At 37.5% G+C, this 23,343-nt stretch overlaps 1 protein-coding gene across 6 annotated transcripts in view; it reads right to left on the minus strand.

Annotated features, from left to right (window-relative positions):
• The window catches only part of KDM4C (lysine demethylase 4C), a 422,176-nt gene that overhangs the window by 301,519 nt on the left and 97,314 nt on the right, over window positions 1-23,343 (minus strand). For all 6 annotated transcript variants that reach the window (XM_034773514.1, XM_034773513.1, XM_034773515.1 and 3 more), the window contains 2 exons: window positions 14,116-14,219; window positions 9,419-9,556 (listed from right to left, as the gene is read on the minus strand). In XM_034773514.1, coding sequence (XP_034629405.1) covers window positions 9,419-9,556; window positions 14,116-14,219 — 242 coding nt within the window. The remainder of the gene's footprint in view (window positions 1-9,418; window positions 9,557-14,115; window positions 14,220-23,343) is intronic.

A 23,343-nucleotide genomic window follows, 5' to 3' on the forward strand; every position in this document is an offset into this window, starting at 1 on the left:
CTGTCTGCTCTTTCCAGGGAGAGGGCCAGAGTCCTTTTTTCCTGGGACTGGCTCTGTCCTGAGAACTTCCTTCTATCTTAGCCCGTGTGGTTGAGTTAAGGAGGAGCTATATGAGACCTTTTCTCCTTAAGAGCATCCTCCCTGCAGCGTCTAGAGAATTCCCAAGCTCAGCTCACCTGTCCAACCCCCCTGGCTCTGCAAACAGGAAAAAGAGAGGGGAAAAGTTTCTTTGTTCCTGGGCTTGTTTTTCAATTAACAACACTAATAAACAGTAGGGATGAGAAATGTAATGTAATGTAGAGAAAATACATCAGTAGATAAAAGTACACAATCTTGTTTTGAACTTTTTTTTCAGTCTGTTTCTAAACTCTAGCACCCCAGTACAACAGGTAGCATTTACTGGTCCTCTCCATGAGTATTTTCATTTGGAGAGAAGGTGGAAATCATTAGTGATTCTCCAGATTTTAGCATATCACCTAATCACCTTTCAATTACAATTAAATGGATGATGCATTCTTCTGAGTACGTTTTACATAATTTCCTAAAGTACATTTACACAAAGAAAATGAAAGGACTCTACCTGTAATTTTTTTTTATGAGGGAAGCCATGGAATTCACCCTAAAAGTCAATTAATTCTGATAAAAAAATGACCATTTTTCAATAAATTATTTAATGGGGAAGTAATACGGAAAAAATGATGGGATCAATACAAGCCAAGACAGCTTCTTATAAATATATTTCAGAAACATACTATCAGTGCCAGATCATCATACAAACTCCCAAACCAGCCTGACTGCAACACAGGTCAAACTACAGTACGTAATTCCAGAAGATGTCACTCAATTTGCTATCTGAGCTCTTTCTATTTAATTCCAAGTTATCCTCTCATACCCAAGGTCACATGATTAACATGACAGCTCAAAAACTAATACATAGAAAGTGTTATAAAAATGCTAACATGTCCAGAGGTGAGTGCAACAATACTGACAGGAGCACAACAGAATCATGAATGAATTATATAGAAAATACTCAAATACCACAGTGATGAGTATGGAATAAATACTTAAATAGGTAAAAGGTGTTTTAAGTAATTGTTTTCCACAACAGTCCTGAAAATAGTTGCTTGTAATTATTTACTGTTTGGGGGAAAAGCTATCCCTCACTTGCCGGAGTCAGAAAAAAATTCAAATATCTTTAAACTATGATAAATAAGGAAAATCAAAATATGTGATGGTCAAGACTACAAAAGGTTTGAATGTTAGTTGACTGCATACAGATTACCTAGAAGTGTTTCCCCCGGCACAGCTACACATCATTAAATCTTGGTTAAAGAGAGAGATGCAAGTTCATTCTTGGATTAAAAAGTGAATATCTTTTATCCAATCTCTCCAGAAAGGATTTTATTTTGTAGAATACAAAAAAAAATAATCACAATGGTGTGTAAACATTTATATTCAGCAACTTTAATGCCTGAACATTGCCCCTACTTCAGCACACAAGTTGCCTACTCGGCACAAATTAAAGTAGATCCCAGCAAAACATACAAACTAATTGACACTGGTTCATCTGTTTTACCAACATTAACAAAATGCACTGGAGTAAGATAGCTTAAAATGTTGTTTGCAGAACAGCAAGGAGTTCCAGCCTACATAGATAAACGTAAGCTCCATTAGGTAAATAATAAGACATGAGTCTGAAGAAATGTCCCATCTGCCTTCTTTCAAAGCCTTTACATTTTGGTATCAATAAATTAAATTCCAGAAACTGAAGCTACGGGATGACTATTAATAATATGTAAAATGTATGGTACACCTCTCATCTTCACAGCGCATTACAAACATAACTAACTAACCTACGTGACCTATCATGAGATAAATACAGTAAGTTTTATTTAATCTTAGGGTTTTTCCTAGCTCCTGTCACTATAGTATCTGAACACTTAAACCCATTTCACAGACAGCCTGCTCCCCTCCCAGTCCTCTAAGCGCCGTCAGGATGGATGCCGGGCCCCCTTCCTTCTCTGGCATCTCTCTGTCTCTCTCTTCCCAGAGGATCAGTGGGAAGAGGTTAATGTGGTTTCTGTCCTCTCTCTTCTAGGGCAGGGGGAGATTTGGAATGCTCCACCCTTCTCTCTCTATTTTCCTTTATCCCCTTTAACCATCTCCTTCTGTCCCCTGTACAAATCCGTATACTCTACCATGTGTCAACCGTGCCCCGCAACCCACTTGTCTCTTATGTGTGCCAGACCCCATACCTGTCTCCACAGGTATCACTGCACTGAGACTACAGTAGAAAGAAGTACCTGAGACAGCAGACAAAGCGTGCAGCCTCTCCACCTGGCCTCCTGCCTTCTCACAGCACTACAGCCTTTGGGAAAGAGGTGCAGCTATCATATTCCCCAGGACTTTAGTAAAGACAGCCCCAGCTAAAACAGGATTGTTGGAGGTAGGTGTACATATGAGAAAACAGACAGTGAGTTCAGTGATTTCCCCAAGGCCACAGAATGAGTCCGTTTCGAGCAAGAACTGGAATTCAGGAGTTTGTTTCCTTTAGTTCTGTGTTCAAAACATGCCTCCCTCTTTAAAGGCATGACCCATTTAAAACTGCAATTTATGTAGGCAATTTATTTCATTGGGCCCCTTACCTCGTGGCATTTTCTTTAGGACAATAATAACGTTCTTTAACTTAAGTATTTACTGTAGCTTCAATAAAAAACTGTATGCTATTATATATCTAGCTATCGTTCAATCAAAAAAAAAAGGGGGATGAAGGCAGTAGCTCACTCGTTTTTTTGTTTTGTTTTTTTGTTTCATTTTGAGTTTTTTGGAGGGGAGTGGCATAGACAATAATACAGCTGTAAGTAACTCAGAATTGCCTTCTCAGAAAAATAATCAGTCTTCAGGACACAGAAGCCTCTAATGTGAACACTACACACTACTGACCTAGATTACTGCGTTTCACTGCCACCAGAAAGGCATCTCCAATAGAATACATATTAAAGAGAAAAATATAACAGTAGTCTAGAAATTGTATTTAGAACCAAAACTTTTCCCCCCAATTAAAAATCATGTAAGTGTCATGTACAGACGGAGAAGAAGCAACAGATTAAACTTCAACCGCAGTTGAAGAACCATAAATTGCAACATAAAACTGTGTGGCTTGTTTTATTAAATGCTATAATAATATTATAATAGTGGATATAACCTACTAACACCACAATAGCCTTCTGAAGCAGAGAAGATTTCTTATCCTTTTTAAATTAATTGACATTTTTGGAAAATTTCTCTGGAGTTCCAGTACAAGCAACTATAGATTTTCCCGTTTTTCATTTCCTGCCTAACAGAAGACCAAGAAACAGTATTTCTCAGTTTGCAAAAGCTCTGGTATCATGCATGCTGTAAAACTGTTATACAAATAAATTAAAGAATAGTTAACAACATACATTGTTTTCTCTATTTTTATTTACATAAGAACATAAGAATGGCCACACAGGGTCTTCTGACAGTGACAGATGCTTCAGAGGGAATGAAGCAAAGAAGACAACAAATCAACGGATCCATCCTCTATCATCTAGTTCCAGCTTCTGGCAGTCCGAGGTTTAGAGACACCCAGAGCAGGGGGTTGCATCCCTGACCATCCTGGCTAACAGCCATCCATGGACCTATTCTCTATGAATTTATTTAATTCTTTTTAAAATCCATTTATACTTTTGGTCTTCACAACACATGGCAATGAGTTCCACAGGTTGACTGTACATTGTGTGAATAATTACTTTCTTGTGTTTGTTTTAAACCTGCTGCCTATTAATTTCATTGAATGATCTCAGTTCTTGTGTTATGTGAAGGGGTAAATAACACTTCCCTATTCACTTTCTCCACACCAGTCATGATTTTATAGATTTCTATCCTACCCACCCCAACCCCGACATACACTCATCGCTTTTCTAAGAAGAACAGTCCCAATCTTTTTAATCTATCGTTCGATACCCCTAGAATCATTTTTGTTGCCCTTCTCTGTACCTTTTCCAATTCTAATATGTCTTTTTTGAGATGGGGCAACCAAAACTGCACACAGCATTCAAGGTGTGGACATACCAGAGATTTATATAGTGGTATTATATTCTCTCTCTCTCTCATTAACTATCCCTTTCCTAATGGTTCCTAACATTCTGTTCACTTTTTTTTGACTGGAGCTGCACATTGAGCACAAGTTTTCTGAGAACTATACATGATGACTCCAAGATTCCTTTCTTGAGTGATAACAGCTAATTTAGACCCCATCTTTTTTTATATATAGTTGGAATTATTTTCCCAATGTGTATTACTTTGCACTTAACAGCATTGAATTTCATCTGCCATTTTGTTGTCCAGTTTTGTGAGATCCCTTTGTAACTCTTCGCAGTCAGCTTTCGACTTAACTATCTTGAGTAATTTTGTATCATCTGCATATTTTACCACCTCACTGTATGCCTCTTTTTCAAGATCATTTATGAATATGTCCAACAGCACAGGTTTCAGTATAGATCCTTGGGAGATCCCACTATTTACCTCTTTCCATTGCAAAAACTTACAATATATTCCTACCCTTTGCTTCCTGTCTTTTAATCAGTTACCAATTTATGAGAGGACCTTCTCTCTTCCTTTTTTATTATTGGGTTTTCTGTTTTTGTAGCCTCTCTAATCTCCCTGAGCATTTCACAATCACTGTCATGCTGCTATAGTCTTATTGTTCAAGCATGTAATTTCTATTCATAGAGATTTTATGGTACAGTTTGATTCATTTAAGATTTTTACTCTATGCTTTCTTTCATATATAGCGCCACTCCCCCACTAGCGCAACCTACTCTGTCATTCCTATATATTTTTTACCGTGCCCCACTGATTATCATCATTCCACCAAATTTCTATGATGCCTATTATGTCAATATCCTCATTTAATACCAGGAGCTCAACTTCACCCATCTTAGTATTAAGACTTCTAGCATTTGTATACGAACACTTAAAAAAATTGTCAATATTTAGTTATCTCCCTTTATTGAATGGGACTCTTGCATTTGGCTGTTTCTCTTCAGTTACTACCTGTACTTCATAAACTTCTAGCCCCTCCTCTACACTAGGATATAGAGTATCCCCTTTAATAAACGGTGTGCTTCTCCACACCTGTCTGTCTCCCACATGCCTTTGTTTCAAATATGATGACTTTAAATATCAAATATATCAGGTAAAGTTGTAACTTGACATTTCCCTAATATATCTTGTTTTATAATTAATATTGGAACATTAAAGCAGTAACATGCATTTCCTTAACATTCCATCAACTTGTATTTGTATCGCATGAACAAATACCAACAAATATCATTATAATACATAATTATCAAGTTGTTTTGTTTCCATTAGTTTTATATTATTATGTAACTGCTGTTGAAAAGAAGTGTTTATAAAGAAGCTTACAAGAAGTAGCATATTGGACAAATGACCAGGGAGGAGTATAAAAATATTGCTCAGGCATGCAAGAGTGAAATCAGGAAGGCCAAATCACACTTGGAGTTGTAGCTAGCAAGGGATGTTAAGAGTAACAAGAAGGGTTTCTACAGGTATGTTAGCAACAAGAAGGTGGTCAGGGAAAGTGTGGGCCCCTTATTGAATGGGGGAGGCAAACTAGTGACAGAGGATGTGGAAAAAGCTAATGTACTCAATGCTTTTTTTGCCTCTGTCTTCATGAACAAGGTCAGCTCCCAGACTGCTGCACTGGGCAGCACAGCATGGGGAGGAGGTGACCAGCCCTCTGTGGAGAAAGAAGTGGTTCAGGACTATTTAGAAAAGCTGGATGAGCACAAGTCCATGGGACCAGATGCGCTGCATCTGAGGGTGCTAAAGGAGTTGGTGGATGTGATTGCAGAGCCATTGGCCATTATCTTTGAAAACTCATGGCCATTGTGGGAGGTCCCAGATGACTGGAAAAAGGTTAATGTAGCGCCCATCTTTAAAAAAGGGAAGGAGGAGGATCCAGGGAACTACAGGCCAGTCAGCCTCACCTCAGTCCCTGGAAAAATCATGGAGCAGATCCTCAAGGAATCAATTTTGAAGCACTTAGAGGAGAGGAAAGTGATTGGGAACAGTCAGCATGGATTCACCAAGGGCAAGTCATGCCTGACTAACCTAATCGCCTTCTATGAGGAGATAACTGGCTCTGTGGATGAGGGGAAAGCAGTGGATGTGTTATTCCTTGACTTTAGCAAAGCTTTTGATACAGTCTCCCATAGTATTTTTGCCAGCAAGTTAAAGAAGCATGGGCTGGATGAATGGACTATAAGGTGGACAGAAAGCTGGCTAGATCATTGGGCTCAACTGGTAGTGATCAATGGCTCCATGTCTAGTTGGCAGCCAGTATCAAGCGGGGTGCCCCAAGGGTCGGTCCTGGGGCCGGTTTTGTTCAATATCTTCATTAATGATCTGGAGGATGGCGGGGATTGCACCCTCCGCAAGTTTGCAGATGACTGTAAACTGGGAGGAGTGGTAGATACACTGGAGGGTAGGGACAGGATACAGAAGGACCTAAACAAATTAGAGGATTGGGCTAAAAGAAATATGATGAGGTTCAACAAGAACAAGTGCAGAGTCCTGCACTTAGGATGGAAGAATCCAATGCACTGCTATAGACTAGGGACCGAGTGACTAGGCAGCAGTTCAGCAGAAAAGGAGCTGGGGTTACAGTGGACGAGAAGCTAGAGATGAGTCAAGAGTGTGCCCTTGTTGCCAAGAAGGCTAACGGCATTTTGGACTGTATAAGTAGGAGCATAGCCAGCAGATTGAGGGACGTGATCATTCCCCTTTATTCGGCATTGGTGAGGCCTCATGTGGAGTAGTGTGTCCAGTTTTGGGCCCCACACTGCAAGAAGGATTCGGAAAAATTGGAAAGAGTCCAGTGGAGGGCAACAAAAATGATTAGGGGGCTGGAGCACATGACTTATGAGGAGAGGCTGAGGGAACTGGGATTATTTAGTCTAAGAGAAGAATGAGGGGGGATTTGATAGCTGCTTTCAACTACCTAAAGGGGGTTCCAAAGAGGATGGATCTTGACTGTTCTCAGTGGTAGCAGATGACAGAACAAGGAGTAATGGTCTCAAGTTGCAGTGGGGGAGGTTTAAATTGGATATTAGGAAAAACTTTCACTAGGAGGGTGGGGAAGCACTGGAATGGGTTACCTAGGGAGGTGGTGGAATCTCCTTCCTTAGAGGTTTTTAAGGTCAGGCTTGACAAAGCCCTGGCTGGGATAATTTAGTTAGGGATTGGTCCTGCTTTGAGCAGGGGGTTGGAATAGATGACCTCCTGAGTTCCTTTCCAACCCTGATATTCTATAAAAGTTGTGCAATAACCTGAGATGTTTTATTTGGCAAATACTGCTTCCAAGTCTTTTTCTTGATTAAATAAAAAATGAAGCAAAATGTTCAATGAGTCAGGCTTTAATTCTGACATTTTTTATTATATATAGTAAAATGAAGAGTGCAATTCATGACTGTGGCCTCTAGTCAAAGGAATTGGGATTCACACAACTACAAGCCCTAAGATTTCTGTATAGCAGATATTCTTCTTATTATTGATTCAAATCGTATTTGGAAGATTTCAGACACTTTGAATTGATTACAAACACCCTGAAGCCATTTTACTTTCTTATACGATACATTAACACAGTATTATACCTTCAGTACACAGCATGAAAGTCAATGTATTTCAATGACTGCTTTTTCCATGGACAAAGAATACTCAAAATGGACTAAATGAACCAAGACCTCCTAGCCAAAAATTAGGACTTATAGAACCATATTCAGGACTAAGAGAGGGAAACTCCACTAACTTTTCAATGGATCGGCTTATCCCACATTTGAATTTGACCCCTAGAGATATGTTAAACTCAAGTCTTCTACATGGTGGTTCATTTTACTATCTTTTAAACCATTGAGCTACTAAATATATAGAGCTTAAAAATCAGTATTACCAATCAGGGCCTTATTAATTACCTATCATGAATGTAAGTTTTGCATTAAAAGTGAAGACCTAGCTGAACATTTTAAATTCTTATTAATGTTTTCATTACTTTAATTACAATAAATGCCTATGTATAGGCTACATGAAACAATTAATCATTTTCAGGCCTTTTATCTCTTGAAACCCACTCATCAATCTCATTCACAATTATAGTCAATATTGCCTAAAATCAAGAAGTTCTGCTAATAGAAAATATTCTCAAGGTCTTCTTCCAATTCCAAGTATTTAACCCTATACTCTTCCTGGATTATTTTGTTGCAACCCTGCCTCCTCCCACGTTTGCTTTTGAACTTAATTCACTTGTCATCTCATTAGTTAATGTAACACGTACACAATTTGTAGATGCTGTTGTCAGTACAAAATATCTCGGTCTGCAAAGTGGCTCTACATTACATATTTATCAAAGCATCCTAAACAAAGCTCTTATAATCCATACTTTTTAATAGTGGAGAGATCATAAAATACTGTACAACATTAATGACCTTTTGCTGAACAAATACACACGTTTGATTCAGTATATTACCCACATGCTGTATGTGAACCGAATGTAAAAATATATGCTGCATATGCCAAATTTCAGACTAAAATAGAACAAACAAGTTGGGTGAGGCAATATCTTTTATCAGACCAATTTCTGATGGTCAGAGAGAGGCTTTTGAGCTACACCTTTTAGCTCAAAAGTTTGTCTCTCTCACAAACAGAACTTGGTCCAATAAAAGATATTACCTCATCCGCCTTGTCTCTATAATATCCTCAGGTTGACACAGCTACAACATCACTGCATAGACTAAAACAGTGACACGAAACTGCTCTTTTGTAAAATATATTAGATTTTAAATTATGAAACATTGCCACTCTGGGAGCATATTTAATTTATCACAAAATATTGCCATTTAAAAAAAACATTACAGATTAAAGTTTAATTTGCTCATTTAGGTCAGCCCTCTTATTGATCTTTGTCCTCTTTTGAACAGGCACATTTCCCCTCAAGTCTGTGGCATGTTTTCCAAGATGCATATAAAATTCTATAAGGGAGCCGAATTGCTATATGTGACTTCAATAAGAGGATTTCCAAGCTGCCTCTAGGACTAAGATGTATAGGTTTCAGAAGAACAGAAAAATTCTGTGTCTCCCTTCCAAACTTAATTATCAATTTATATGGCCTTATATAAACCTAACTCCATAAAAATCTCTTGAAAAAGAAAGATTTTTAACATACAATATACACATTAAGTCATACATAAAATCTACTACAATAACAAATACATATACTGCAAGTGTTAGAAGATGCTAGTAAATGCACAATATGGAATATTACTGCATTGACAGGATGATGTACAAGGTGAACTTAATTGTTCTTCTTCCTACTTACCAATTTAGCTACTTTTCCATAATCAATCCATCTGATTGTGGCAAAGTTGGTTGACTCTGCACAGTTGAAACCATGGTTAAATCCCGCATGATATCCATATGGGAAGGTTATCATAAATTCCCCTGCCTCCTGTGTGATCTACATAACAAGAAAAAAAAAACACAAACAACGTGTTTAAAAAGACCTTCTCTTATTAAAGAAATGAAAATTATGTTTGCTGATGTCTATTTTGGCATTTGCACATAGCATCCAATTTGGATTAAATATAGGCAGACCTGAATGCACCTGAGGAGACTTTACTGACTACATTTTGAAATAACAAGCTTCTGGCCCATCAGTATCCCCACATTAGAGTAGGCCACAAATTCAGAAAGCGTTCACAAAAGCAGCCGACCCCTATTAACAATACACGGGGGACAATGAGTAGAGCATAAGATTTAAAGTGACCAGACAAGGCAGAGTGGCAGCCAGCAGGGGAAGGTATGAGCCAAACATCTGCTGCTACAGGGCCACCGAGAGCGGGTTCGGGCCCCCCAGCAAGGGCGGACCGGCTAAACAGGGCCGACGAGAGGGGGAGAAGCCAGGCCCCGGGCCCCCTTCCGTACCACCGAGCCCCAGTAATTTGTACCGGCTTCCCCCCTCCTCTCGTCGGCCCTGGCTACCTTCCCCAATAGAGGGGGCATACTCTAATGGCTGGGTAGGCCTACTTCATCCACTGGCCTTAAGTAGCTTGCCTGGAATGATGCCACAGATGCTCCATGTTATTGAAGTACGATAGAGGGGGATTTCTTCTCCTCTCTCTTTCCCATCCCCACACAACTTTTCAGTGCCTGACCCATTTAATGCGAATTAGGTTTCACAGGTGTCACTGACAACCTATTCTGAAGACAGTGGGACTATACATGTATAAGTGAGGAGCTAATTTAGCTTTCACACATTGTATTAGTGGATAATACACAAACAGGTGCCATTTCTTCAAAGTCTTTTTCAAGGAAGCAGAACCACACTTTTTGTGTAACATCACTACTACAACTTTACAATAACTAATAATGCTGAAGACTCTCTGTATTCTAAATGATGTAATGAATACCCTAAACTTTGTGCCATTAAAATCTCCTTCCTTACACTCCATTAACACTTATTTTACTGAGGGTTTTTGAACAGTATTGAGGATATTGACAGGATGTTGCTACAACACATGACTAGAACTCTACCCAGAGGGTGTGGAGAAAGGCTTAGCATGGAAAGCATCAGGTCTGGGAAAAGGTACTCAAGTAGCATTGGGCAGTGAAGCTTTAACACCACTTTATGCAGTAAACAAGGATTTATCCAAAGGATCACTTTTCCTTACAAAATACAATGGAGAGTGATTCAGTGGAAAGAGACTGCAGCCCACTGATTCAGTAGATTAAGTTATAGTGAGGAAAAAAACCAATGACACTACAAAATATACAACTATATTTTGTACAGTATAGTCATTTTCATATAAACAGAATCCCCAAACACTTAAAAGTTGAATACCAGATAGTGAACAGCATGCAATATAAATGTTCAGAAAACAGTGGAATAAAGTTAGTCATGTTGGGCAGGATTCTCTCTTGCTAGTGGAGTAATATGCATCTCCATGTGCTATTTGGGTCTGCTCCATTCATCAATGGAGAACGGGCAGCAGAACCACTGTTTGCAATCCCCAAGAGTTCCCATCAGTTAGGGACTGTTTTACTTTCCATTGGGAGCTCCATTAGACCCCAGCCATCAAAGGCTGCAGAAAGGATGAGCTCACTGGAGGCTGCTGAACAGATGGCCCAGCCACATCCTCTCTTCAACTGGCTGATAGGAGCTACTTGATGGCATTAGTGATCAAAGAGTAAAGAGGTGAACGAAAATCCATATACTTCATTTGACATGCCCCTGGACACTAAATGTAGGTCAGAAAATAGGGCCAGTGGAAAGAATCTATTTGTTGTGAACAATACTTAAGGGCAGATGTTTGGTCATCAAGCAGTGGTTATTGGTTAATGGAAGACTAGGAGACATTAATGATCAGAGGGATGTCTTCTGTGGGTCTAATAATGCTTTGCCTGAACAATACAGTCAGGTGAGACAAACTCACAAAAATAAAAAGACACTATGGTAAGGCAACATGTGGTTGCACTTTTAAATACAGTAAAAGGCAGAAAGTTCAAAGTTAGTTAACTTTTACACAGCCAACATAACATGGTCACACTATACTTCTGTAGAAATGTATATTACCTTTAATGTCTTAAACTCTCAATCATGATACTAATAGTTTTTGTATTTAATTTCCTCATTTGGACCCCACATATACTCAAAACTCTGTTCTCACAATCATATGAATGTAGTGTGTGCAATCTGTGTTTGTATGCAACAAGAAACCCAAAGGAATGGCATTCCAGATACTGGCATGTTCTTGATATCACCACCATCACAGTACTTTTGGGCCAAAATGGAGGGGGGGGGAGGGGAGATAGCAAAAACTACATTGAGATAAGATTAAAGAATGAAAAAAGTCATACTCTATATACAAATATATAAACCATCCTATGGTTCCAGCATAAATGTGAAGCAACTGGATGCTTTATATACGCATAAGCATGTGTATAAATACATAGTACACAAACACACACAGTGATTGGAGTTTTCAAATCATGTTGCAGGGATGTATAAGAAAGAACATTCTCAGTGCCAGCAATTCCCAAATTTATCTTGTCATGCACCTCCCTACTGATGACAGTTTAGCAGGTGTTCTTTTGCAAAACGCGGCAGTTCAGCTGTCACCTGGTAGGCGTATGCTGGCTTATCAGTGTTCAGCACGTTTCCAGTTCTATCACAGCAAGCCATGAGAGATCACAGCCTGATTCTTCCTATTCACATTCTCACTGAATCCCATTAATTAAAACTGCACTCGGGTACAGGCTGCTTCTTCCTAACACTAGGTGACAGAACTAAATTTATTCTATTTAACTATTTCTAACACATTTTTAAAAATAGAAAATAGGAAAGTCCAAGACACTGAAATAAAGCAACCGACCTTATTGCTCTGGACTCACCTACCTACCCCAAACACAAGCCTGACAATGTTAAAAACAAATCTGCCAGCAAGTTATTAAACTTTATGCTTCTACCATTTCCATATGCTGAAAAATATACTGCTCAGATTAATGTTCATTAAATCCAAAACAATAGATCTAAATTCCGTGATTTTATTTGACACATTAGTGATAAATTACAAGGGTATGAAAAGAATCAGTAGTTACATTATTTCTCTTAACCTCATTTAATAATATCCCATAAATCTAAACTGAATAAGATAGGAGGCCCTACGTAGCCATACAATCTAGAGAGTGAAAAAGTGAGCAGCTGAGCTAATCTACATAGATCCTCCTGCTACCTATAAGTAAGTAAATCACATATGTGAAAATAGAGACAACAATCATAAACAAAAACTGATAGGCTTATTCTGCAAGTGGATTTTGGGTGAGAAAAATATACAGGCTTATTGTTGGACTCCTCTATTCACTTTAGAAAAGCTAGAGGTGGTAAATCAAGAATCCGTATAATGATCATAACTGTATAATGATCAGAGGGCTGCTAAATTTCAATATCACACAAACAAATGTCAGGCTCACCAAGGTGCTGAATGAATCTTGGCATAGGTTGATGCCACTTTAAAAAACAAAACAAAAAAAACACTTTCACTGCCTTGCACCCACATGAAGTGCACACCTAGTCACAAGTGAAAAAGCTTTTAGATAGAGAAGAATTAGGATCATGGGAAGAGAAATCAAGTGGCGAGGAGGATACACAGAGTATTTTAAATGTTTTTGCAAGCAGCTAAGTACTTAATCCTTCTCAAACCCCAAAGGAGATTTTTTTAATCAAGCCAAAGTTCTTTTTTTATTTCTCCTGCTTTACATAAAATGTTCATGTTGTATACCCATTCTCACTCAGTCACTATCGACCAGCACAAAGCAAAAGAATAACATATGCACTAAATTTTGTAGAAAATAATCTGTCACCCAGAAAAGGAGCATCTGATTATGATTATTATTAATGATTATTATTATGGTATTTCTGAGTACGTCTAAGTTGCATTAAAGTTTCACAATAAATAAATTTTCAAACATTTATTCCATCTTGTATTTTCATCTGAAACTTATTACCACAAAATGCCAATAAAAATTACACTGCATTACTTAAAGAAAACAATAAAGCATAGTTCATGTAAACATTTCTTTAAAAAGTTTTATCCAAACACAATATGATCTAATACCACTATTTAAGAGTTGTATGAATTAATATAGTAGTACCAATCTAAATAAATTTGTATTTACCAAATATCAAAAAATATTACATAATGGACTGTTGATGGCTTCAAAAATTAAGCTATTACTAAATGTGTTTGGAACATAAAAGCTTTTAATTTTTCAAACTGTTTCATATTAAAATAATTATATTACATTTCAACGGGATTTGGCAACCTATCTCCCCCTTAGGCTCCTTTGAAAATCCCAGACCAAACCAAGGAAACAACCAAACAGCCCAGAAGCTTGTTTTAACAACAGTAATTTGGAATCTGGGCCTGAATAAAAAGATACTGTTTTGCTTTGCCTTTGTAGCTACACATACCTGGATACTAAGCACAGAGGCACATCATTAACTAAATTCTACTGTACCTTGTCAAAAGGAATTCCATATTTTTTCAATATTGAGGGAGAAATCAGCGTCATCTTGTGGCGAAGAAAAGCATCACACCCTTGAGAGCTGCTTGGGAAGAATCCTAATAAGGCAAAATAAGCAAAGTTAGATTTCTTCACTTAAAACAAGAACAGGAAATTTTCATTGTATTTTGTTTAAAGCACAATAAACCATATAGTTGCATACTTTTGTTGGAATTTCTCTCTCATCATTGTCAATGAACGGTGATATCTACATAAAAAACAAAGCTCTCTCCTATATAAATTAGCCTGATTTTCAGATCTTATTTTTTGCTAGAATTTAGCTAGAATTTAGGTTTAAAATAAGAGAAAAAAATACTTCAATAATAATTTTGGCCTCACTTGTTGGACGTTATGCTTTCATAGTGTTTCCAGTTTATTGGGGGAAGACAATTACTCCAAGGAATTAAAATATTAAAATAAAATATGTTTCCATCTCAAACAAGTTGACACACGTCATTTGTTGAATCTTCGATTCTTATTCCCTGATGTTGCTTTGTTCAAGGCTAATCCTAATTTTTCAACTATATTTATATACAGCTTGGAGGTTATGGAAGCTGTAGCTCAAGCCATTTCTTTACCGTGATGATGGTTGATGTTCAATCACTAGCTGAAAGTGTTTCCTCCCAATCTGGCTGACAGCCAGCACTGAATATTTGTGCCACATGCCTCCTGATGGGGCAGTGTTGCAATGTCATCAGCAAACAACTGATGTAATATGGTGGTTCAGCACATGGCAATATTTTGTTTAAAAATTAAGGTTAATTCAAAGCTCTCCCCCAAATATGAAATGTAGATAGATTAGATAGCAATGCTGCTCTAGATGGAGGAGAAAGAGATTAATTTCCATCACTAAAAACAAAGTCACCCTCCTTTCTGAAGGTCTGGGTTCTGTTCCAAGACCCTCTACAGACTTCCTCTTTAATCTTAGGCATGTCACTTATCTCTCTGCACCTCACTTTCCCCACATGTAAAATGGAAAGTTCTTTGAGTTCTACAGACAGAGAGAGCTATTTAAATGTTAAATACTATCTTCATTATTTATAATCAGTCTAGTCATCCTGCTCCGTTCATTCAGTGATGGCAGAAACTGGTTTGTGACATCAAAATGTGACATAATGGAAATAAAATATAGTGCTACAAAGACTGGATTGCAACATTACTGAATGAACCAGGTGAGACGAGTAGGCAAATTATAAAGAAGACAATTCTGTTTGCCCTAGTTACTCAGTGATCAGCAGTTATGAGAAAGTCTTTACAAGGGAAAAGTACATGGCACTAATGACTGAGGATCACTGAAATTCACATGGTTAGCAATCAAGCAAACATACATGATTTTAAAATACCTAAGGCAGATCATTTCAAAATAATTCATTTTGGCCATTTCAATTTAGTTTATTATTTATACTACCTTCATAATATACTATAGAGTATATTTTGCAAAATTATTGAAGTCTTAGTAACAATAATTCATTGCACTTGTATAGTATCTATCATACAAGTATCCCAAAGCACTTTACAAAGAGGGAAACAGGCACAGAAAAGTTACATGACTTTCCAGTGGTCAAACTGCAAGTTTTTGGGGACCATTCAGGAGCAGAATCCCGATGTCCTGCCTTCCACACATCTGCTTTAACCAAGAGACCACACTGACTCAAGTTAAGTATAGAAGATTTCACTAAGCACTCTGCTATTAGATATAAGGTGAAATGTTTGCTGTTTTATGAAAATTAATGGGTTTGATGATTCCCTAGTTAACAATTAGGAACGCTCTACTGCAAAGAAAAAAGTATATGACAATGAAATAGGATGGAAGGGGTTGGTAAAATATTACAGTTTCTAAATTTTGTCATAATATGGTATTTACATAAACAAATAAACAATCTGTATTTTATGATATAACTGGCTTACAGGGACAAAACACATTTTCCCTTTGTCATAGTCACATAAAAGTAATTGTCATTTTTCCCAATGATAACCACATTCTGATCTGCTTTCTCTCATATACGAACACAAAGGACAGGATAGATAAATGAGTTAGGATAAGTTACCATTTAATTACAAAAATCTGCTCACCACACCACTGCATGAAAGAGAAAGGAAAGTGCATGCCAATAAAAGTCCATTTTATTCATCCACTAAACTCCTGTGTAACACTCCACGTTATTCTTTAAGGGATTTTATCATTAATGAGAAGGTTGTCAACAGATATGTCAATACTAAAAGCTATTTCTTAGCAGTTCATTTTAAATGAACCCATCAAACTTGTAAAATCTGTAGGTTTGTACTACATTACATGAATTACATTTTAAATTAAAATCAATGATGAAAGAAGAATCTATTTAATTCTCTTTCTATATGGATTTGTAATCAGGGCCCAAACAAATGTGGTGACTGGCCATAAGTTAACTTAAATTGGAAAACCACTGAAGGAAGGTAATGTGCAGTGTATTAAGTACTCTGCATCAGTTTATAATTTATATTTATAATGAACCTCTAAAATTATATCCTCTATTATCTCACCAAAATCACTGTGTACAATGTAAAATAGTTCAAATTTAAATGGGTTGGAAACTAAAGTCAATATTTTCATAAATACGGTACATCCATATTTGGACATCTAAATACAAGACCCAATTTTCAAAAAAAAATGCTGAGCACCTAATGGGACCAAGATGCCCAGCCCTGTTTAGGTGTCTAAAAATAAATTTAGATGATTAACTTTAGACTCTTATTTCTTTAAGAAATTCTTATTTTCTTTCTTGTCCTCAATTGGTATTCTGCTCCACCAAGGACTCCTAATGGGTCCTGCAAAATAATTTCCAGTTGTATTTACAAGTTCACATTAACATGGGGGGGGGGGGAACGTAAAGCCATTTGAAAACAATGTCTTGTTTTCAGTGTACGAGAGTATATCAACAATATTATTTTACAGAGTAAAAATAAGTCCTTATAACAAACTTTATATCAATTCAGAACAACTACTAGATTTCATTTATATAGAGAGTGACACTTTATGTCTGTACAACTTTAGGAATCTATGGGGAAAATATGGGGAGTTGGAAAATCTGGGGGATTCAGATTAGTAAGCTTAGAAGTCTACACTCCAGGCCTCTTGAGAGGTTAGAGAATGTTTGTCCTCTTTGGGGCACCAACCAAAAACTGCCCAAAAATTACCCTGTCCAAACTGAATTCCATTTGTCTTAAGCAAAATAATGTTTTATTGGCAACTGCATAAAAACAGAGAGAAAACATCATTAAATGAAAGGATAGGTAAAAATAAACATATATGCTTAAAAATACTATAGAAAGCATTACTGGACTGGCACTAAACTTAGGTAAAAGACATTGAAATAATATCTGGACTCTTCTGTCAACTCTATATGAGAGAGAGAGAGAGAGAGAGAGAGAGAGAGAGAGAGCGCACGCACATGCAGAGATTCTTTTGCCATTCAAAAACATGGTTATTTCTTTGTAGCATGTTCACTCTTTAACAAGACGACATTTCTAATCATCCAATTCAGCTATCTTAATACTCTTCATGTCTTAAAATAATGAACAAACTTAGGGCAACATTCTCTCAGAATAACCAATCTCCCTCCCCTCTGCCCCAATCTATACCCTCAACCTGTTTTATTCTCCATGTTAATTCTCCCATTAAGGTCTATTAGGGTCTCTTAAAGGCTCCAGAACAATCACCTGAACATGTCTGCCTGGGCAGGTTCTGATAAGCATATCAATTGTGCATTCCTTTCTAGCTCACTCCCCAACCCCAACAACACGAAGTTTCTTAGATAAAGGATATGAAGTTCAATTAAGATGCGAAGTTGTCATACAGATCTTTCACTACACAAGAACTAGGAACTCTATTAAGATTTCTTTGCAACTGAAGGAACTAATTATTGTGTCACATTTCATTAAAATTTAGTGCTAACTAATTTTTTTCAACAACAGCCATATAATTTTTTCTCCCTTTCGGAATTGTAAATAAAACCCAAAGACCGTTTTTTAACAGCAGCCCTCGCAACGCAGTTTCACCAATTTATTTGGCAACGCTGGGTAGCAAACTACTAGTGAGCTACTCAGATAAATACCAACGAGCCTCAGCACATGCATTTCAGTTGCCATGATGCAATCATGACAATATAATACAATCATAATAATCCTGATTTTAAAAGCCCCACTAACTACCTGCTATAATGCCCAGGGTGCTATACAACATAATAAAGTAATTTACAGTACATTGAAATGAACCCTGTAAAAGATTAACAAAACTGTCAAAAGATTCTCTGCACCTTGAAGTCTTTAAACCATGATTTGAGGACTTCAATGGCTCAGACATAGGTTTGATACAGGAGTGAGTGGGTGAGATTCTGTGGCCTGTGTTGGGCAGGAGATCAGACTAGATGATTATAATGGTCCCTTCTGACCTTAAAGTCTATGATTCTATGAAAACATAAATGACAATTTGCTAAGCAGATTACTAGCTGCATCTGAGGGCAAGCAATACACATGTATACAGGACGGTATGGCACTGGACCTTGAGGCCACAAAAGGTTTCAAATATTGAGGGAGAGCAATCTCACAACTGGGATCAGCTGAGACAAAAGTTGTATTTACCTCTTGCTTGATAGATAAGCCAAACCATTAGGGAACAATGAGCACTGCCACCTGTAGAGCGAGGGCATGGCAGGCTCAGGGAGGGGGCAGGAAGGGGTGGAGTGGGAGCAGGGCCTGTGGCAGAGCCAGGGGTTGAGCAGTGAGCACCTCCCACCTCGGCACATTGGAAAGTTGGCATCTATAGCTCCAGCCCTAGAGTCTGTGCCTATACAAGGAGCTGCATATTAACTTCTGAAAAGCTGCATGTGGTTCGGGAGCCACAGGTTGGCCACTCCAATATAGATCCTTATAGTCCGTAATCAAATCAACCCTTAACCCTTAGCCTTCTCTTTGTTAAGCTAAATAGATTGAACTCCTTGGATCTATCACTCTAAGGAATGTTTTCTCATTACTCATTATTGTGGCTCTTTTCTGTATCCTCTTCAATTTACCAACAACCTTCTTGAATTGTGGCCACCAGATCTGGACATTGTATTCCGGCAACAGTTGCACCAGTACCAAATATAGAGGTAAAATAACCTCTTGAACCCTAATTGCGATTTCCTTGTTTGTGCATCCCAGGATCACATTAGCTCTTTTTGACGCAGGGTCACAATGGGAGCTCATGTTCAGGTGATTATCTACCACAAGACCCAAAGCTTTTTCAGAGTCACTGCTTCCCTGAACAGATGCCCAGTCCTGTAAGTATGGCCTATATTCTTTATTCCAAGATGTATATATTTACTCATATTAAAAATACAGTTTTCTTGCACCCAGTTTACCAAGTACTTCAGATCATTCTGAATCAATTACCTGTACTCTTCATTATTTACCACTCCCCCAATTTTTGTGTTATCTGCACACTTTATCAGTGATGATTTTATAGTTACTTCCAGGTCATTGACAAAATGTTGAATAGCATAGAGCCAAGAACCAATCCCCGTGGAACCATACTGGAAACAAGGGCACTAGAGCCCTCCCAAAAGTGAGGGGTTGGGGGCCCCCGCCCGCACAAGGTCCTGCCCCTGCCCCCCAGGGCACACCCAAGCCAGAATGTTAGAATGTTAACATATAACCGACTTGTAATGTATTAACCCTTTGAAAGTTAATATTTTCCAAACTGCAAGAAAAATGAAACATTAGGAGGATGAGCGTGTATGGTCATAGTGACCTCTGGAAGACAGTAACAATCTGTGTAAGTACAGACTATTACAATCACAGAAGATCGCAAGTGCTGCTTGCAATGAAATGAGTGTTATTATACACTGATGCTTATGCATATGTAATAATCTAAAGTTGGTTATCTATTCATTTCCATCTCTACTAACTTTGACTAAAATAAAATTGTCATTTGACAAAAGCTTTAACTCTTCAGCAACTACAAATGTTCAGTTTTTGCAACCATGAGGTGACAGATAGCTAGATATAGATATCTCAAGTTCTGCATTAAGTTGCACGTCAAGAACTACTTATAATTTTATTAATAAATAGTAGTTATGAACTTCTGTATTAAGTAGATCAGCTTATGCTATATACTGTAGTTTTGAAACATTCTTCACAAACTACTTAGATTATATTACACTCTGCCTTAGTCCCCTTGTGTAACATAATTGAACATCTCAGATAGATGTCGCCTGTTTTCTAAAATAGCCGATACAATTAAGGAATCTATTTAAAGAACCTGAAAATCTTCCAAACTGTCATTTATGATTTGCTGCTCTGCCTCTATTTTCCAACCAACTTTGTCAAACAAAAATCCTTACGATTCTATGGTATTACAGATGAACATAACAACAAGTTTAAAAATTGCAATAACAGCTCACTTGAGATTTTTATTACATTTATGTCTACATAAAATTGAAAAAAACTACATAAATGAGAAAGCAGCTGAAGGGCGAAATCAAACTGCTGCCTTTATTAGATGCAAGTCTAATGTCTTTCAGATAAAATATCTGTAGGTGCCACAGTCAATCAAGATTTCAATGGAAACCAAAGATGAAAGCATTCATGCATAAAAGGCAAGTGTGATAATTATGATGTGCAGACAAGATAATGGAAAATATCCCAGCCTTTCTTCAATCTTCTGTCTCAAGTACTGCCTTGACCTAGACAACCTGTAATGCTTCATCACATTTAATGCATTATTTTATTTTAATTATTTAGGAGTATTCAATTAATTCAGTAGGCATCTGGTCAGCAAGACTAAACCTCTGAATCATGCAGCTTTTTAGCTGTTGCATTTCCACAAAAAATATGCCACAAAAACAGTTTTGAATAAACATGTAATTAAGTCTGAAGTCCTCATCATCCTCTAAGTTTATTAACCTTTACTGATTAGATAAATTGCAGCCATGTGGCTGACATGACATTTTCATCATTTTAAAACAGCTTTCTTTAAAACTTTGACCATGTTTTAATGGGCAGTAACTACATCATGAAGATCACAGATGCCTCTTTCTCAAACTCTACTAGCAACAAAATAATAAGGAATTATGGAGCAATTATTAAAGAAAATATGGGAATATATAGTCAGAGGGAATAAAAAGTTCATTACATGTGTATGTAAGGATTATAGTAATCAACTTCCATGTCATACTCTAATCTACTATCCAGACACAGGAACTCATCCACTTTAATATTCAAAAGAATAGTTTGCTCCTGCCAGAAGTTCAAGATTACAATTATGTTGGTATTATTAATATAATATATTGGGCTATTAGAACATACCAGCTTTATAGCTATTAGTCTGCCAAAACTTTCATAATATAACGACAAGTGTAAAACTAACTAGTCTCTATAATTGTCCATATGATTTTAAAAGAAAGCAATTCTTGGAGTTCATTTTTAAATTTGATGGAGCATTGAACTAACCGAAACAAGTGAAAAATGTGATGGGATAGTCACCTTTAATGTCTGCTAAACTAGTAGCCAATGCCAAATTTTATGTTGGGATGAATAAACTTCTTATGTAGTCTACAGGACTGGTATCTCTTAGGACCTAATCCAAAAACTACTGAAGTCTACAAGAGTCTTCCCAGCATCTTCAATAGGCTTTGGCTCGAGCCTTAAGAGAAAGCCCAACACAAGAGGGAAAAAATGCAAAGTCTTTACCTGCCCGTTTCAGCCATTCAAAAAGCTGAATTTTCAATAATAATAGGATAATCCTGACACAAGTAGAGCTGAGACAAGTAGAGCTGAGTGAAAATGCAGTTTTGGCAACCCAAAACTATTTGTGAATTCATGTTGAGGAGAAGGCGGCAGCAACAGCAGCCTCTCTTATAACCTTTAGCCCAGTGGGAGACCTGGGTTCAATTCCCTCCTCTGCCCGATGAGACCCATGTTCAAATCCCTTTTTTCTCATCTCTCAGGTGAGTACAATAACCACAAGTCTATAGAATATTCCGGTATCAGTCACTCTCAATCTCTCCTGTTGAAGCTCTTCCGCTTTGTACAAGTAACTTAATAGTCATTGGAGCCTGAACCTGGGTCTCCAACATCCTAGGTTAGTGCCCCAACAACCAGCTACAGAATCATTCTCATTCTCTTTCCCTGGCTCAATGACTATTTATTAGAGAGACAAGGTGGGTGAATTAACATCTTTTATGGAACCAATTTCTGTTGGTGAAAGAAACCAACAGAAGTTGGTTTAATAAAAGATATTACCTCACCGACCTCATCTCTCTAATATCCTGACTCCAGCACAGCTATCACCCAGCAAACAACAATTTGACATTCATGGTGGCCATTCCCAGTCATTCATAATGGCAATGAATAGTCATTGGGCCAGGGAAAGAGCGAGAAATGATTCTCCAGTCATCCTCTGTGTAGCTCAAAAGCTTGTCTCACACGTGAACGGAATCTTCAAAGATTTTACCTGTTTAAATTGAAGAAGTCTCTACTGAGCATATGCAAGCTGCAATTTTATTTTATTTTTTGTAAAAGTTTACAACTTGGGCAAATTTTCACAGGGACTGCAAAAGGCACATCCCTGTCACAAAGGCCACTCCCCACACCCTAACAAACTTCATGTCTCTGCTCAACCATCTGGATGCACTAAAGAATTTTTTTAAAAAGTCAAGACTTTAACATGGGCAAAATAACGTCTGCTTCCCTAGCCTCCTTGCAGATGGCTTTATGCTTGGTGTGTTTTTTTTCATTTCAAACAAACAAACAAAAAAAAACCACAACAACCACCAGCCTGAGGCAGACATGAAATATGGAAAAATTCAGACCAAATGGTAAAAGTTTTGCCAAGTTATAAGTAACTGAACACAAGGTCCAATAATGGGAAGTGTCAGGCAACCTCAATAATAGGCGACGCTGCCGGTCCTTCCTATACTAAGGATCACTTACTTCACAATTGAACTGCAGTGAACTCTATGGTGGTAAATAGCAGGCCTCAACAATAAGGTATAATGGGATTCGGAAAGGAGAAAATGAGGAAAGCTCTCTCAACTGGAACTAAAAGGGGAATTTAAGTAGGTAGACAGTAATTAGCCAAGATGGAATTTGGCATGGTACCATGGTTTAATGATCATAAATATACAGGACATTGGTATTATGTGTCAATAATACAGTAATTAATAA

The sequence above is a fragment of the Trachemys scripta genome, chromosome 6 (assembly GCF_013100865.1).
Source record: "Trachemys scripta elegans isolate TJP31775 chromosome 6, CAS_Tse_1.0, whole genome shotgun sequence".
Lineage (NCBI taxonomy): Eukaryota > Metazoa > Chordata > Testudines > Emydidae > Trachemys > Trachemys scripta.